This window comes from Falco naumanni, chromosome 2 (genome assembly GCF_017639655.2).
Source record: "Falco naumanni isolate bFalNau1 chromosome 2, bFalNau1.pat, whole genome shotgun sequence".
NCBI lineage: Eukaryota > Metazoa > Chordata > Aves > Falconiformes > Falconidae > Falco > Falco naumanni.
This window is the reverse complement of record NC_054055.1, coordinates 13118979-13137970: the sequence shown is the minus strand read 5'-3', so window position 1 is coordinate 13137970 and position 18992 is coordinate 13118979. Positions and strand designations below refer to the sequence as shown.

The window sequence follows — 18992 nt, the reverse complement described above, 5'->3', positions numbered from 1 at the left end:
TTCTGTTCTTTAACCTTTTTTCTTGATTAATTTCACCTATAAAGTTGAATAATAGGAAAGTAAACCCCTAAGTTTTATTATTAGAATAATTAATATATTTATTAAAGACTATAATTATTTGTTAAGATTAAAATGATACATAAGTCTTAATAACTTTGTATCAGATCATTGTAAGAGAGAAGCAAAATGTTTTACTCCCAGCTACTCACAAAATTCCTTCTATCATCTGAACCTGTAAATTATCTACAAACCATGTACTCTTCCAGAGTCTGACTCTACAAGTTAACTTCCATGATTCTCCATCTACTACTTAAATTACAGTTATTCCCACTAAAATCAATGAACAACTACACTGAATTGATATAAGTCTGAAGCCATTAATATCTCTTTGAAATAATTTTCTTTAAAAAATTATCAACTGTGTAACCGTCAAAATTAGTATCTTTTAATCTCTTCTTTGGTTGTTTCAAAATACCCTGTGAACTGTAAGCTGTCCATACTTAAATCTTTTCTGTTTAAATGAAGTTAATATTAATAAAAAAAGATCTAAATATGTATTAAATAAAAGATAAATCAAGCATTATTGTTTTCATGAGTAAAGAACAGTGTTAATTTTAACATATCTACAGTGGAGCTGGAGATTGGTGTTTTGATTGCAGCATGCATAGGAACTGCCACATTAGATATGATCCCTTTGAGACAACTGAAAACACTGAAAATTACTTAAAGACTGTCCATCCAAGTGCAGATAGTTGGATTTCATGGCAGTTTACACAACACACATCGAAGTCCATTCTTGGAAATATGGTATTATTGGCTGGATAAAACTCTTCTGTTACGATAGAGTTATGATACCATTACTGCTGCTGACATGACAACCACCTGTAGTTATACCCAAAAGAGAACAAGTGGTATGTGGAGTTGCTATTTTCCAATTTTCTAAAAATTTGATCTACAGTCAGCTCCCCACTTTATCAGTAAGAAGTAAGCTGTCTTTTATTCAAATGGACTGAAGAGAAGCAACAAATTGCACAACAAAGTAGAGATGGGAACTCCTGCTTACTTCTAAGAAGAGTTAATGCCTTTATCAATAATAGATCAAATATTGAAGAATATAAAATTACCTCTTTCCTATGGTCCCAACTAAGAAGGACTGAAAATGGAGTTGAAAACAGTATGCAGAAGACTAACGTAAAAAATTTGAATCTTAGATGAGTCTAAGAAAAGAAGAATCATTTAAAGACATCAAAAAAATAGAGCAAATGAAAGCAAGAGTAACAATTTTGATCCCAATAGGTCTAATTGAATGAAGGGAACCTGCTCTGCTCTCAAAATGCTGGCTACAGAAGATCAAAAACAGACTAAAGATCTAAGAAGCTTTCCAAGTCAACTCCAATGCCATGTCCATTTCTGTATTGCTAGCACAAATATTTCTTAAATATCTTTGCTTTTAAATTCCAGATGTAAAACAGTATGCTGAGATCAGGAAATGAATATGTGAGCAAAGCAAGTATATTTTCTATTTTGCCAGCTTTAAGCTAATCTAAAGTCACTTTAAAGTAGTTTCAAGGATCGCACTTTGTATTTCTTTTCAGAGGTGTTGCACATTGTAATTTCATTGTTATTAATTATTATTAATATGATCAAGTTAGATCAAAACGTTTGTTCTTTGCTGCTTTTTTCTTCATGGTGTTCTCCATCATATCCTCTATGTATATCTTTTACATCTGTTTTTAATCACCAAGTGGAAACAGTCATGACTATGTAGGTATTGAAGGGGAATGAAATTCACATCCATCACCTGTTGAGAGAATCTAAGTGTCCTGAGGATCCACAAAACTTTTAGCCAATTAACAAGAGTAACAAAATTGCTAAAATGATATTTGGGAGACTAGACTTGATTCTCTAATAATCCTGCTAAAAAGACCATATTAATAAATTGGGTTTGGAGAATGAGGAGCTGTCTAAAAGTACACTGATTCCTTGAAGCCATCAATGTGTAGTTTGTCCATGTTTTGAATCAAATATTCAAAAAGTGTAGATGTTTCCTATAAACAATGTCTTATTACTGCCGACCTTGTACATGCTGCATTTTGTCTTTTTTGTAATACTTCAAGTGAAGAACCTGAGTGTAAAAAAAACGGTGAATAGCTGAAAGGAAGGTCAGCTGTAGCCCCTCAGTGCTCACTGATTTAAACTGTAGCAGCTCCTTTACTGAAGGATACTGCCTGCCTTGGAATATCAGCATCTCCTGTAGTTTGTGCTCAGTCAAGTTTTAGCCCATCCTTTCTCAAATAATGTGATCCATGCAAAAAGACTTTACAAAAAGTTAACATGATTTTTTACCTTCTTGTTGATGTAGGCAGTACAGGGTCGATCTGTCACCCAGCAAGACCGGGATTTACGTGTTGACTTGGGGTTTCGAGGAATGCCAATGACAGAAGAGCAGCGACGACAGTTTAGTCCAGGTCCACGCACAACTATGTTTCGTATTCCAGAGTTTAAATGGTCTCCCATGCACCAGCGGCTCCTGACAGACTTGCTTTTTGCACTAGAAACAGATGTACATGTTTGGAGAAGGTAGGTGCTCATTCCTTCTTTAACTCCTGATTTGTGTTTCCATCAATAAGGAAAAATTAGGTGTGTTGTAGAGGGGATGTTACTGGGGTAGTGGGGAGGGAAAGACTTGGTGTTAGCTTAAGTACCCTTCTGTATCTTGCATCTTCTCTTCCCACCCCTTCACAGCCTGTTACAGCTCTGTTTCACATAAAACCATTTTTGTTTTCTTGAGGGACTGTATAACTTATACATGCCTAACTAAACTGAGCTACTCTTACAGCTTAGGTTTAGCATTAGGATCTGCTGCTTCTGTTTCAGACATGAGGAAGATTTGTGTGTCTTCTAATGGCTATTTTCTTCAACCGATCAATTAAAAAGAGAGCTTCTCAACCTGCAAATCTTATAAATAAAACCTCTTTCCTATAACATTTGCTAAGTAATCACTCTTTCTAGTTGGCAGACTTTTGTTTTGCATGCCAACTCCTGTGGTGGTTATATTTTAGGACAGCAATGTAATTTCCTAGGTTTTTTAAACACTTTAAGAGAGATACTCAATAAATTACTGTTATTAGAGCCCTTAGATATAATAGATACTGTTTAATCTACTTCCCAGGACAGAATAGTTCATTTTCAGAAAACTTGAGCATAGTTAACATCCAAGAAGCAATTTATATTGCATTTCATTTCCAGTTTGGTGTTCTGTGATAGTCACTAAGAAACAGATAATTTTGGTATTTTTTTTATTTGGCAATATTTTTCAGAGGGATTTGTATTTTGTGTTTTGTGTTTAGGTAAAGCTTAGAGATTAAAATTCAGTTTGGATATTTTCAGCTGAAACCTTTAATTTTTTGTTTGCTGGCTGGCAACAATGTTGTTTTGGGAAAAGAACATACTTGCAGATTGAGAATTCCACAGTATTTTCACATAGTATTTCTTATTTTTCAGGAGTGACTGTTTCATAGACAATTTCTCACCAATTAGGAGTTGCTGAGATTTCAGCTAATCTTATTAGCATCTGGGGCTTGCAGAGCTTTTTCTAATGCTAAATTTAATATAGGTAATTAATAAATAATAAATTAAGTTAATAGTAGATCAAGCTATCACTATATTATCAAGTTTCTTCTCTAAAACACCAGCAGGTGTTATCATTAGGTGTTAAGAAGGGTGCTTCAAAAGTTACTGGTGCAGTATGGTGAACTCTTTTATATAAAATAATATCTTTCACACTGAAGAAACAACACCACTGCTTTCAGCAGACCTGCCTATGAAGTGAAGTGGTGGTTGATGGGGATACACAGTTACGAATCGTTCTCAACTGTCTATCTGAAACTAATCCTGGTGTGAAAATAGGTAGCAATCAATTTGTCCATTAAACTAGTTCTGTTCATATTTTTAGACAATTTACATGCAAAGTTTTGTAGACCAGACTTTGCCTTTATAGCAAAGAAACTTTCGCAGTCTGGTTGCAAAGAATAAATTTATCTAAGCTTTTATTTTAACTGTTTGTTTTTAATCCATTCTTTCTTCTGTTCTTGCAGTCACTCCACAAAGTCTGTGATGGATTTTGTCAATAGCAATGAAAATATTATTTTTGTACACAACACAATACACCTCATTTCCCAGATGGTAGACAATATTATTATTGCTTGTGGAGGAATTTTACCATTGCTGTCAGCAGCCACATCCCCAACTGTAAGTACAATATTTCCACCTAGTGGTCATAATAGAAACTTTTGTTAATAATACAAACCACTCTTTGCGGTTGACTTCTCTTTAGGGACTCCTGTACCCCCCCTGCCAATTCCTTCAAAAAAATTTATAATCGAAACTCTTAAGCTATGATGTACAGAGTGTTTATAATATTTTGCATGTGAAATGCTAACTTTGTTAGAGAAGTACTACTAAGTAAGAATAACATTTCTTGGGTATTTAGTATTTTGTTTGAAAGAGAAGACCATTAGGATCATGGTTACGAATCTTGATTACTGTAACAAAATTACATGCTTTATGATGGCTAGTTATTGATATTAATAAATCTGTTTTGCATGACCACCATTTGTTTGCATGCCAAATGACACCAGAAGTCATCTCTTCACTACTTACCGTTTATTTCTTTCTTCAGTAGGTCCTGACCTTAGTTCCATTTTTTTTCTCCAGTCTTGTATTGAAATAGTCTGATATTTTTATCCACTCCGATGTTCTTAGTAAGTTGGAAGTTCTTTCAGTGATCACAGCTCAGGCAGGCAAAGTAGCCTGGTAGAATGATTCATGAAAAATAGAAAAATACGTTGTAAATATTGCATTGTTGTTAATAATTACAGTAATTGAATGTGGTGCCTTGTCTGTGCACATATCTGTAACTATTTCTTTCATACTAAACATTTTAGCTTGAGCATCCTGTAAGTATCTGCAGTGAATACAGGTCTTTGAAAGGGGAGCAAATGAGGCCAGAAGGAACACAGATGCTCCTTCGAAGTAACGTAGCTAGTAGGCACTGGAGCCTACAAATGTAGTTTGGCAGTGAAAGTTCAATTCCTTGTTCTAGCCATTCAGCAACTGAGATAAATTTACTTTGCCTCTACTATTACTTCTAGTTAGCTAGCAGAAAAACCTATTTTGCACAATTTTATTTGAAAGGTAAGAATGGGTGGACTATCAATTGGCTAAACATTGATATGACTTTCAGCCAGGCAATTAATAGTAAAATGGTGTCTACTATTTTCACTGTATTAACTGGGACAATATTTGCTATAAGCAAAAGCGCAAGACTCACAGGAAACACTATAGTTCTCTGTTGTCAGAAGAATGACATCAAGGTTGCTGAATAAAAGATCTTGCAAGTGCTTCATTGTAAATATTGACAAGTATGAGTGCACACCAAGCCATCTTGAGATGCAGACTGTACTATCAGTCTTTAAATAAAAGGACATTGGGAGAGATTTTTTAAAACAAACCTTTTAGGTATTATTTGAGAATGAAGAAGTTTTCATTGCCATCTTTTATATAAAACTATAAAACAGACACAGCATTAATTAGGCTGTAATTCCATTGAATGTCATTCATGTTTTTAGCTCTTATCCTAGTTCATGCAGAGCCGTTCTATACGATAATAATTTAGCACTTCACCATTTCCCTCTATTTGTTCTGGAGAGGTGTGTGTGTGTATGTATATAGATAGATAGCTGATACAGCTTTATAAATTACACATCCTTTTGTTAAAATATTGTGTGTTGATACTGCCTTGCTACAATTGTAGTGATTTTCATGCATTGATATAAATAAATACATTTCCAGTAGCTGTCTTCAAACTGAATTAATCCTACTTTATGAAATAAAATAATAAAAAAAGATTACTTTTGCCCCAGATATACAGGAAAAGTGGGGAGAAGTAATTGATAACATCACAAATTACCTTCACTTTCTAGGTGATGATTTCATTCATCACTTCCACCTAGCAGAGAACTTCTTTCCTCCCATTCAACTCCTTCCCTGTTCCATCATTGCCCATCCATAAACATTAGCAGGAAGGTGGATTTATTCATCATACAAAGAGCCAAACACATTCTTTGTTGTCGAGAAGGTCCCTCTCCCTCAGTATTGTTCTGGATCACAGTTACGAAGGGACCAGATGTCCTGTTGGGCATCAGACCATTTCTGAATACCCGTCATATGATGAATGAGAAGTTTTGTACTGATTCTCAGACTTCGAATATTTTTGCATCCTTGAACTGCTGTGGAGAAAGTGGATGGGCTGCTGGTTAGGATGTGTTTCTTCTCAGTCTGGATAGGGCAAAGTAGTCCAGTGCTTACAATCAGTTACAGAAGACTCTGTCTTGCTCTCTTCCTTCCAATAGCTGCTAATTGGAAGAGAAAAGAGGTCTGACACTGGAAGTTTGATATGACATCTCCACTGCATAAAAACACTTATGGCAGGCCTTCTAGTGACACTGTCTGCCCGAGTAACTCTCAAGGGAGGAAAGAATCAATACACTTTCTCCCTCACCACTTCAAGGAATCACAGAATCACAGAATGGCTGAGGCTGGAAAGGGACCTCTGAAGATCATCTGGTCCAAACCCCTTGCTTAAGCAGGGCCACCAAGAGTTAATTGTCTAGGACTGTGCTGAAATGGCTTTTGAGTATCTCCAAGGATGAAGACTCCACCAGCTGCTTGGGCAACAAGTGCCAGTGCTCAGTCACCTCCACAATGTAAAAGCATTTCTTGATTTTCAGATGGAATCTGCTGTGTTGTGCCTAATTACATTAATGTTTTTTTTTTCAACAAGATGTACAGTCCAAATTTTATGTTGTGTCTCATGAATCCCTTCCAACCTAAACCATTCTGTGATTCTGTGTGATTTTGTGATTCTGTAATTTAAACTAGGCACAGTATTAGAAGTCCAGTCAAGCAGTACTGCACTACTCTAACAAAAGCAAGCTGTTCACAGGTTACCTAAACTGCCTTACTGGATCAGCCCAAAGGCCTGACTGGTTTTATCATTCTGCCTCTAACAGCAACTGTTTGCAACTTAGATCAAAATACAGTAGTCTGAGTTTAATGATGGACTTGGCAGTCCTGGATTAATGGTTGGACTTGATCTTAAAGGTCTATTCCAACCTAAATAATCCTATGATTTTGTGATTCTAATGATACTTTGCTTCAGCATTGAGGATTTTAACAGCTAGAGAGGGTGTCTGGGCTGTCAAGTTTAATAACCGCTGAGGAATTTATCCTTCTAGACTCTATCTAATCTTTTTTGAAGCTTCTTACGCTTTTAGCCTCCGTGATATCCTATGGCATTGAGTCTGACAAAGTAATTATATAACCTTTGAAGCCCTTCTTGTCTTTGTTTATTTAAGCCTGCTTAAAAGTATAAAGTCACTATATGCCTTACTATTTATGCTATGAAAGGAGTGGTTAATCATGTCTTTATTCATCTCCATATTATTTATGATTTTATAGGCTTGAGTCATATCTCCTTGTGTACCTGTTTGAATCCACAGAGTCTTCGTCTTGCTTAGTCTGTCTTTGGAAGCCTCTGATCCTCCATATCTCTATTCTGTGGAGCTTTTCTGAGGCGTCAAAATAGTCACATTTTGTAGATCCTGTAGAACACATATATTTAGTTTATCAACAAGTATGAGCTCATTTTACTTAATTTCTTCCTTTTTCACTCTTATGAATTGGGTACTCAAATATTCTCACTGAAGGCCTTTTGGGCCCATACTGAAATTTCAAAGTAGTATTCTCACTTATTTCCTCCTAGTGTGTTGTGTTTGAGGCATAGCACAAGTATTTACATCTACTTCTAAAAATTAATTTACATTTCTGTCTGGAATAATAACATATGAGACCAAAAAGGCTATAGAACACACAGTAAAGATCATTCCACCCTTTTACTTGAGGATGATAAAACAGGATGGAATTCAGGAAGAGATTAGGGTAAATTTACCTATCCACTTGAAGTACTTGCATGTGGACTAGATTTCTAGCTAGTGGAGATCTGCTCAATAGAAGCAAATTATTCAGTGCTCTTTCGTGTAGACACCTAGTGGATAATAAGCCAGATCCTGCTGCAATGACTGTTAACCTGGAGCTGAATCCAGCCTCTTGTTGTGAGGTAGCTTGTTTTCTTACAGAGAAGATGACAGACAGAAACAGAGTTCCTTTATTATTCTCACAGTCCTACCTATTCACACTTCCTTGACTTCAGTGTGTCAGTCTGAGTTGAAACAAAGCCTCATCCTGGGCTGCTAAATGTCTGTTACAAAACTCTCATCTCGACAATCTGCTACAGTTAGTTATTAAATGTGTCCCATTGCCTCTCGTATTTCTTTAAAGGTATTTCACCTATTTCTCATTAATAGCATAGATGCTGAATATTGGATATTTGAATTAATTAGGGCTATATGCAGAAAAGAGCCAAGAGATAATTTTAGCAAAATTACTTTCAGAATATCAGAGAAATTGCAGGGTTTTTCTTCTTTTCTGCAGCAGATTCTGTATTGTGTTCTCTCCCTTGCTGAAAAAACAGTACTGTCACAGTTTTTAAAAAAGATGAATGTTTGGGGAATTTCCAATTTCAACAAGATTTTTTCCTTTGCATAGTTAGGACTTGGCATGAAATGGCAATTCTGGGCTGGGTGGAAGATTACTCCATGATCCTTTGTCTGCTGTAGAACAGGCAATCTTAATTATAGAATTTCTTCACTATTGAATTACAGAATCACAGAATGCTTAGCACAGAATACTTAGCGTTGGAAGACACCTGTGGGGATCATTTAGCTCCCCCGCCCCACCAAAGGAGGTTCTCCTGGAGCAGGTGGCACAGTCACATCCAGGCAGGTTTTGAATGTCTCCAGAGAAGGAGACTCAACAACCTCTGTGGGCAGCCTGTTCCACTCTGTCACCCTCAAGGTAATGAAGTTCTTTCTCATATTCAGATGGAACACACACTGTGTTGAAGTTTGTGCCTGTTCCCTCTTGTCCTGTCACTTGGCACCACTGAAAAGAGCCTGGCCCCATCTCCTGACACTGGCCCTCAAGGTATTTGCATACACTGATAAGATCCCTCTCAGTCTTCTCTTCTCCGGGCTACACAGGCAAAACATCCACTGCTCTCCCCTCATCTACTCAGCCAGCCATTCCATCCTAGAAGGCTACTAGGTTAGTCAGGCGTAATTCCTCCTTGGTGAATCCACGTTGACTGTTCCTGATGACCTTCTTTTCCTCCACGTGCTTTGTGATGTCCTCCAAGATGTGTTCCATCACCTTTCCAGGGATGGAGGTGAGGCTGACTAGCCTGTAGTTTCCTGGATTCTCCTTGCCCTTTTCAAAGACTGAAGTGACTGTGCCTTTTCTCCAGTCCTCCATGACCTTTCAGAGATGATGGAGAGTGTCCTGGCAATAACATCTGCCAGCTCCCTCAGCACTGGGAGGTGCGTCCCCCATCAGGACCCACGGATCTGTGAGTGTCAAGTTTGCTTAAGTCATCTCTAACCCGATCCTCCTCAACCAAAGGAAAGTCTTTCTCCAGACCTCCTCTCTTGCCTCCAAGGTCTGGGAAACTGGAGGGCCAGCCTTGACAGTAAAGGCTGAAGCAAACAAGGCATTCAGTAACTCTGCCTTCTCTGTGTCCTTTGTCAGCAGGGCACCCACCTCGTTCAACAGCAGGCCCACATTTTACCTAGTCATCCTTGGCCTGCTGACGTACTTGAATAGGATTTTGTTGTTGGTCTTGTCCTCCCTTGCCAGATCTAATTCCAAATGGACCTTAGCCTTCCTCATCGCCTCTGTGCATGTTCTGACCACATCCCTGTAATTCCTCTCAAGTGGCCTGGAATTACTGTAATAGAAATTTGCCTTTTGCTGTCCTGTTTTTTAATCCAGACTAGGATGATCTGAACAGTGCTGTGAACATGAGCCTTTAAATATGAATAGGAAAAAGAAAGAATCATTATCTATGTAAGCAAACCACTCACAAATCTGTGAGTGACTCAAGTACAGTGAAGGTTGTATGTTTGCATGGAATACATGGCAAAGTTTGCTGTAGTATGCAGTAATTATTTCCACATATTTTAATATTTCCCTTGGTTTCAGTTCTATGCCACCTCTGTCTCAGGGTCTGTACAAGGCCTTGCTTCTGATGCTGGTGTTTTTAAAACACTGTCAATTGTATATGTGAAACAATATGAAACTGAAGCAAGTGTAACAAAAAAATACACCCTATTTTGTTGTTTTGCATTATAAGCTGGAGTGTGTTGCATTGTTGATTCTGATGTCTTATTAAATTGGGGAAATTAGATAATTCTGCCAATATTATAGGGAGGCTATAAAATATAAAATACTGATAACCTTTTTTTTTTTTTTTCTCCTTTCTATGGGGGAGGTCTTTGAGGCTTTTTTTTCTTTTTAATTACAGCTGTAAGGAAGACATTTTTAAGGTGGTGTACAAGTGTGTAAAAAGCATATTTGAGGAGCTGTAAAGAAAAAGGTTTGCAGAGATGCTTTCTGTTAATAGCAGCTGGTTGCCAGATAAAACACTGTGTACAAGCTAGGAATTTGAATTAATCATTGCTTATTACAAGAATAGCAGCTGTGACAAGTACTTGAGGACACTGAGTAAGGCAAAAGAAATTTGAGGAGTTGAAATCTATGTGACAATCGAGAGTAAATTTCCAGACCCCTTACAATTAGTTTGTTTTCCCACTTATTCTGTGAAGTCTATAATTCTAATTCTTGCTTGCAGCTTTTAAAGCAGCAGCTCTCAAACTGTGATCTGAGAGTCGCTGGTGTTACATGAACAGCTGGCTACAATGCTCAAACATTTAAAGACAGCCTTATTAGGTTTGTGCATTAAAAGCCAAGATGAGATATTTTTCTGTATGTTCTGTATATATTGTTAGCATTACTGTGTTCATGACTCATGTGATGCCACGGGTGCTGTGTGATCTGTAAAAATTCTGAGAATCAACAGTGGTACACTGATGTAAAAACTGTCAGCTAGTAATTGAGAGATAATAGCCACAGTTCAATTCTCGAGGTACATCCATCTATAAAAGGGGAAGATACACTTAAAAACTGGTTGAACGTGGTATTTTCTGTTCTGACAGGAAAGCAAGCAGTTTGTTTCATCTTGGTTTTCTTTCTGCTAGATTAGGTTTTCCAACTATTTAAATGACAAAAATATTGACAAACTCTTGAAAATTCTGTTTCTTTCCCTTTTTAAAATGTAACCAGTTAAAACCCAAGGATTAGTTCCTTGCCTATTGTCATAAGAGAGAAAGTGCATCTATCTACAACTAAAACATAAAAATCTAACACGCCTATGTAATTGTGAACATTGGAACTTGAAGACTAACTCTGTCCCAGGGGCATAGTAAATCTTTAATTTTATTTTCTTTCTGTGGTTCAAAAGCATTTAAATACCTGGTATGACAGTGATTTAGGTTGAAGGAATCCCACCCAAATGTAATGTACAAAAGGAGCTATCTTGTGTTGCTTCAAAGGAAGGAGCATTGTGCATGAAGAACCAGTTTGCTTTTTGTGACGTACATGTGTTTCGTCAAAGCATTTTAAACATATTTGCCTCCTCATACAAGGATTAAATATTTTATTACATTTCAGTTGAATGGCTTGTTGTAAAGCAATAATTTTATTTCTATACAATCAGTAAAAACATCACTTTGGTTTACATGGCTTCATAAAATTGCTGAATGTACTATATAAAAGATGTACATTGGTTTGGAAGAATCAGTGTTTACATGAATGCCATAATACAAGATTTACAGTTTTCCTTATGCATAGCTGTCTTTTGGAAGTCTTTATTTTCAAATGTTCATTCTGAGCTGAAATATTTTGCTGTTCTAATTACAAATTAAACAAATGTGTAATTCCAAGATACTAATTTGTTTCAATTTTACATTGTATTTTTAGTTAACTTAAATAATTTTCTTTTTCTTTTATTGTTGTGATCTGTTGTCTGTTTTGTCTGTTGCATGTCCAGGGTTCTAAGGTTAGTATTGCTGCTGTAAGTTTCATTTTTTTTGCATTTTCAAAAAATACCTTTTTTTTGATCATTTAATATTTTGGCGCTTTTTTTATTACCATTATTATTTTCCTATATCATGTAGTAGGATGTGAATAGGAATGTATTAGGGTAATCATTAACTTTTCCTAACATGTTTCCCTTGAGTAATTTAAGGCATTGTCAAGTATCATGCTTACTGTTGGCTACCGGACTGAATGTAGGCAGGCCCATGAGCTAGTTTAAGTTATAAATACGGTTGTTAATAGAAGAATTCTTTAGGCCCTGAACACGTTAATTATATGGGAGACTTGTTACTGCTTTTAAAGTATGCTGAATAGTCATGAGATGGTGATCTGTTCACTTTTTAAAGAGTTTTTGAGCTGCATCTCTCTAAAATATTGATAATACCTGAAAGCAGCTTGATTAAATAATGGATCTTATTTTTAACATCATTAGAGTATCAATGTGCTGTATTTAACAGGTAGAACTGATGGTAAGTTTTGCTGTAAAAAACTGTCATTTTTTACTTCCATCCAGCAGAATTTTAGGGAAATTTGTAAAAAAAGATATTTTTTTTTTTCAATTCAAAGTCTGCAAAAGTCTTGGTAAAATGAAACAAAGTGTTATATAAGATGAATTTATTACATAACTTGTAAAAAAAAAAGCAATGAGTATTCTGAGGAGGTTTAAGACTATGATTGATGCAATACAATTGAAGCTTAAGAAAAATCAACAGCAGGCAGTCAGTTGGCTGCTAGCAAGCCTGAAGTTATTTCAAGCATGAGTTCAAAGTTCAAGTTTTTATAACCACCTATGAGTTTTTCTAGGAGACTGTTACAGCTATAGATTTTTGCAAATATGTTTTCTTTGGATGAGTGCTTTCGAAAATGATGTTCCAGTCTGTTATAAAAATCCAGCAACTTATTCCAAAATGTAGGAACACAGCACACACTAAGCGGGGGAGACTTGGTGAAAGAAGATAGGCTGGAAATCGTTCTTCTGAGAGTTGTCATTTTACCATTTTTCTGATATTATTGGGCAGATCAGACAGATGACAGCCCTTCCCAAATCACTCATGTAACTGACATGTTACATCCTGAAGAGAAATTAAATGAAGCGGTATCTATCTTTGTGGTGACACATGCCACATTACATCCTTCATCTTTCAAAACAGTTTCTTCCTTAATACAGTTTGGCACAGTTCACACTTTAATAGTTTTGTAGGTGAAGTATTCTAAAAAGTGAGTTATGAGTGAGGTTACTAGTTTTTTTTAGAAGTATGGAAATAAAGAAATTTTTATTTTTCTGTATTTTTCTTTGGAAGGAAATGGCCTTAACAGCAAAAAATACATTTTGTATATTTTTTTTAAATACTTCTAAGCAAATTAATAAAAATAAACAAACCTAACAAAAGTAATAATTTTCAAAGGGACTGAACTCCATGTTCAGAAAAGCCCTGAGATCTGAAATCTTGTTGACAGTAAGAAGCAAACATCTGTAAACAATTTCAAAAATAGTATTTAGGCATATAAATGTGGACACAGTCAAGTACTAAATCCTGTTTTCAGTTTTTCCTAGCTCCAGAGGTAAAAGTGTTTAAACAGATATTTATTTTTTTAATTAAACTTATTGTTTCCTTATGTATCTGCACTGTTCAACACCTGAATGCACTTGAAAACATGACCCTGGACTTCAAAGTATCTTTTTGGAGAAAAACGTGGCCCCTTTCAGATTTCAGAAATACTGACCTCATTCAGCATTTTTCTGTGGATTCCCATTAAGGAGAATCCAACACTATATTAGGAAAGAAATAGCCATTCTCTGGGAAGTGTGAGCTGCGTGCCATATAACTTGTCATGTTTTTACTTCCCCCTGTTGCTGTCATGAGGGAGTAAACATTCTGTCTTCTGATCTCCAGGAGAATTGGACTTTGTCAGGTTCCGATATGGTATAAGCATTCCCAGGGAGAATCGATTCATGGAAACAGGGCAATACTGTGTTTTTTCCCACTCCACTCCTCACATTTACTTGTTTATCTAAAGGAACATAAAAGCTGTACAGACAGTAATGACTTTCATCTGTTACCTGTCAGTTTGCTTAGCCTATGGAAGAATGTAAGAGTATGTTGCACCCATAGATACAGTGCATTGTTTTACTATCTGGCCACACTTTGTCTTTACATAGTTGCTAAAAACTTTCTCATTTATATTAGACTTTTTCTCATCTATTACAGCATGTAAATGTAAATAATTTTCTCACTCTTTGTGCTGTCTTAATTCGAATTTACGTTAATAGTAGGAGATTTTTAAGTAACTCTAACGTTTTTGTCATTAGGCATAACAATTTAGATTTGTATGTGTATGTGCTGTCTTTATATTCCAGTTGTGTTCAAAATGTTTAATTCAATTATCTCCTTTTAAAGACTGAATTGGAAAATATTGAAGTGACACAGGGAATGTCAGCAGAGACAGCAGTAACTTTTCTCAGCCGTCTGATGGCAATGGTTGATGTACTAGTATTTGCCAGTTCTCTAAATTTTAGTGAGATTGAAGCTGAAAAAAACATGTCTTCTGGAGGTCTAATGCGACAGTGCCTAAGGCTTGGTAAGTTGGCAGACAGTATGTATTAAATAATTACTTACAGATCAATGAGCTACAGATGGATCAAATAGTGACACATGTAGGAAAGGACTTGTACTGACTATGATGTGATAACATAAAAATCCTGTTTATTATTGATTTGAGACAGTTTTATGGTTGATTCAATTTAGGCACAAGAATAAGCTAAAATGACATGTCTGAGATTGTTCTTTCTTATACGTTTCAAATTGTTTATACTTTGGGGGAGTAAAAATATTAATTAAATAAATTGAGATTTTTTTTTTCCTTAAAACTGCTTTGCTACCTGCATGTTGCAGGTTTCCTTATCCAGGTCTCCATGGATTTGGAAGACTATTTATAGGCTATGTAAGAAAAAGCGTGGGATGCATGTGCAGACTATGTAGACCTTAATACATGTTGCAACAGTCTGGCACCTCTCTTCACTATTTGCTATATACTGTTACAGTTAATTTAGGAAATTTTTAAATTTATGAAGAATTCAAACTATTCTATGCAAACTCTATCAGTTTATCCTTGCAAACATTAAATTTTGACTGTCATCTGGCATGGTGCTGTTTTGCTAATGTTACGTCCAACATACTTTTTAATCTCTCAAATGATGAATAGTTTTTGTACTCAGATTTTGTCCTGTTATTATTCATACCACTCATTAGGTCACTGATAATTATACTGCTGCTAAAATAAAAGTTGTGATTTATGCTCAATGATCATTTTTCATCAAATTCTAAATTACTGCCTACTATTTTTTTTCTATTCTAGCTGTACATAAGTACTTTCAGATTTTAAGTGTTGATAACAAATCAATAATGTACAAGAGCTCCAGTTCAAGGATTCATAATTTTCAAATGTTAATGTAGTGATATATCAGTTATATAAAACATTCAGTTGTTCAACTAAAGAATAAAATAAGTAAATCAACATCATGCTTTCTTAGCACCAACAGAGAACCTAATGTGAGAACTATGTGGCACTTGTTATTTGGATATGGTTACTGTCATATCAAATTAGATATACAGATTGCTAATTGATGATCTGCCTATAATAATGACAAAATACTCCAGTTTGTAACATTTTCATAACGTATTTTTAGTTTGTTGTGTGGCTGTGAGAAACTGCTTAGAATGTCGGCAAAGGCAGAGAGAAAGAGTGAACAAGACATCGTTAATCAGCAGTAAAACTCAAGATGCTCTTCAGGGTGTAACTGCAGCAGCAGCAACCAAGGTAACCCACTCCTCAGTTACCAGCAGCAATGACATCCATGCTACTGCTTCATAGGATCAGAAAATAATTGTAACTGCCTTCTCAAATATTTGGCAAAAGCTTAGGGTTTTGCTGTTAACTGATTTAAAGTAAATGTGAGGGGGTTTATTTGAAACAAGAAAACATTAACACAGTAGTATGACTGGAGTAATTTTAAATAAGCTTTTTCACTCTTGCTTGGTCTACTTCAAAGAAGTCATCCCCTTAAACCTGTCATGTATACCTACACAGCTTTTTTAATTTGTCAGGACACTTGCAGTTTTGATGAAATCCTGCAATCGTATCTTTGTTGATGGAACATCTGAGTCCTGACAACTTCCACAGACCTCTGAATGCATATTAGACATCAGTATTTTCTATCTGGGTTTAGGAATCAAAGTTATTTAATATTCAATTACAGCTTAGTTTTCCGGTTTCATTAATTCATCGTTCATTTTTATAATTAATAATTAATTAATTAATAGCTTTTATTTGCATTTATTGTTATTAATTTATAATTTCATTATAATTACTAATGAATAATTAATAAAAAGGGGGGGGGGGGCGACTTTAAGACTTTGGAAGTCCTGAAATTCAAATCTCGGAGAATTTAGCATAGCCCATGCCTACAATACAACACTTCGTATGATGTAAAAAAATCCCTTTTTTTGCTACTATATTTTCATTACTAAATTCAGTGGTTTTTCTTCTCTAAAGACTTTCAGATAGCATTTACAAACTGAGCTACTTTCACAAAATTATTTCATTAAATCACACCAAAACATTACATTTCTCCACATTATCACATTCAGTGCAAAGCAAATCAGTATAAGGAGACTTTTAGGTGTTTAGGCATCATTTGTAATACATTATCATTTTTTAAAGGAAGCATACTACTCTATGCTTTTGTAATAATAGCAGTTATTCTGTAAGTAGTCTGTAATAATTCTCAGTAACATGAACATAAACTGATTTTTCAAAATTATTCTGCTCATCATTTTTAAATTTAACAAACATACTAGAAATAATTTATTGTACTGCTATGAGACAACTCTAATTTGAAATAACCTTTTGTGTGCAAATTATTGTAACTCTGGGAAAAGATACAGTTCTGAGGTACTGGGAAGATGTAAAATTTTTTATCTAAATAGTGTTAAGATAATAATTCATAACATTTCTTTATTTCTAGAACCCTTTTCTGAGTATTATGTTGGAAGCTTATTGGTGGTAAAAAAGAATCTAAGATTGATGCAATATCTAAAAAAGGTGTCAAATTAAGTTTCTAACAGAAATGCTTTGATATTTGGGGGTGGGGGGTGAGGGGGATAGACAAAAATCTCACTACTTTTTATTTTTAGACTCCCCTTGAAAATGTCCCTGGCAATCTTTCTCCTATAAAAGACCCTGATAGGCTTCTTCAGGATGTTGATATTAATCGTCTACGAGCAGTTGTTTTTCGTGATGTGGTGAGTAATATGTGCTGTAATTCTTTCTTCTGCAAAATCATCACTTATATTTTGAAAGAGATTTTGATTGCACCGGAATTAAAAATACCCTTCATGTGTTGTACTTTGTATATTATCTGCAAACCATCTGCTTGTGGCTTTGTAACTACCAGCCACTTTCTGCACTTTAAAATCATACTGGTAAGCTATTTCAGATTAGTAGCTAACTGTGTTTGACAGTCAGACTTGATCTTATATTAGCCAAATAATCACAGTCAGAAAAAATCAATTATGTCTTATGTTGATTAAAACTGGATTACTAAAGGTGTCAGCTATTTTCCAACCATGGTAGGAGGAAGAATTACTATATGTATTACAGAACTGCAGCAAATTGATTTATAAAGACAGTTTTTACTTCTGCTAAACATATATATTTATACACACTATATATAAATATGTATTTTTTTTTGTTTTTCAGATTTTTCCATAGTTTTTTTAGAATAAATGCATCACAGTGTGGGTTTTTTTGGAAATAAGTACAATAGGAATTACTATTATATATACACCAATAGGTATGCTTAAACTTCTCCAACCTAAGTTCAAGTAGATTGAAGTGAAGAATGATGTTAGAAATAACTTTAAAAAGAAGAAAGTAGAACTTGACACACAAAAAAAGTATCTGTCAGGATGATCTGATCATCTTGAAAGGGCAAGGTTGAATTTGGGTGGAGATCTTCTCTCACCTACCCTTCTTAAGTAGAGTAGAAGGGAATGGGGAAATGCTGTTTCTGGCATTTCCATGAAAGTTAACAAGAAGATTTCTGTTATTTTAAGAACTGCTAAGACATGCAGCCAAATTAAATAACACCCAGAAAACATGGCAGGCAAGCACTGGATTTGTCACAGAAAATGCATAATTGTGGAATTGTGAAACCACTATAGGAGTAGATAGAAGCTGAAGTCTTTATGTCTACCGTGTTGAGTTTTACACCATAATAATAATAAAAAAAAATACTTCAGATGAGCTACAGCAACTTAAGCTTAATCAGGATGATACCTAAGCCATTGATGGTAGTTGCCATAGGACAGTGGAATATGTGGCATGGGAGGAAGACAGCGAAGTTGCCGTGGTCCTGGCCTTTACTTAAATCAGAGTCCTGGAAAGCTAGGGTTGCTGCTGACAGTCCTGTTCAAGGAGAAGACAGAATGTAGGAGCTGGGATTTATTGCTGGAAAAAAAACAGTGATCATATCCCTCCTGCTTTTACATGTTACCAGAAGCTGTTATGCCTGCTTATGCATCCAGCGTTAGCTAGAAAAGCATCTGTTGAGCTTAGTTTTCCCTCTCAGCAGTAGTACCCCTTACCTTCTTGTGTGGCCAGAGCTTTCGGAGTCTCATCCTTGGGGCAGCTAAAGTCAGTTGCCCTTGCAGTTGGGAAGCCTTGAAAGCACTTCCAGAGCAGAATCAGGCCTCTGTTCTGAAAGGCCCATTGGCTCCACAGTCCCAGAGATTTGTGTAGTGACCAAATTACCTGTAAAATTCAGTACTTTAAATACACGCTATGTTCATAGTACTCCACTAAAAATCCATTAAATCATC

General features: G+C 35.6%; 1 protein-coding gene and 1 long non-coding RNA gene across 8 annotated transcripts in view; one reads left to right on the top strand and one right to left on the bottom strand.

Moving 5' to 3' along the window:
- NBEA (neurobeachin) overlaps positions 1-18992 on the top strand; it is a 506742-nt gene that overhangs the window by 174574 nt on the left and 313176 nt on the right. For all 6 annotated transcript variants that reach the window (XM_040584007.1, XM_040584004.1, XM_040584003.1 and 3 more), the window contains exons 23-28: positions 2363-2580; positions 4098-4251; positions 12065-12073; positions 14511-14691; positions 15800-15930; positions 17307-17414. In XM_040584007.1, the coding sequence (XP_040439941.1) occupies positions 2363-2580; positions 4098-4251; positions 12065-12073; positions 14511-14691; positions 15800-15930; positions 17307-17414 (801 nt within the window). The remainder of the gene's footprint in view (positions 1-2362; positions 2581-4097; positions 4252-12064; positions 12074-14510; positions 14692-15799; positions 15931-17306; positions 17415-18992) is intronic.
- Positions 2449-7656, bottom strand: LOC121083503. 2 transcript variants are annotated; one of them, XR_005826396.1, is made up of 4 exons: positions 7547-7656; positions 5972-6416; positions 4663-4812; positions 2449-2551 (listed from the first exon to the last, which is right to left on the bottom strand). It is a non-coding gene; the product is annotated as an uncharacterized LOC121083503 (long non-coding RNA). The 2 variants fall into 2 exon arrangements; XR_005826397.1 differs by having other exon boundaries at positions 5972-6413.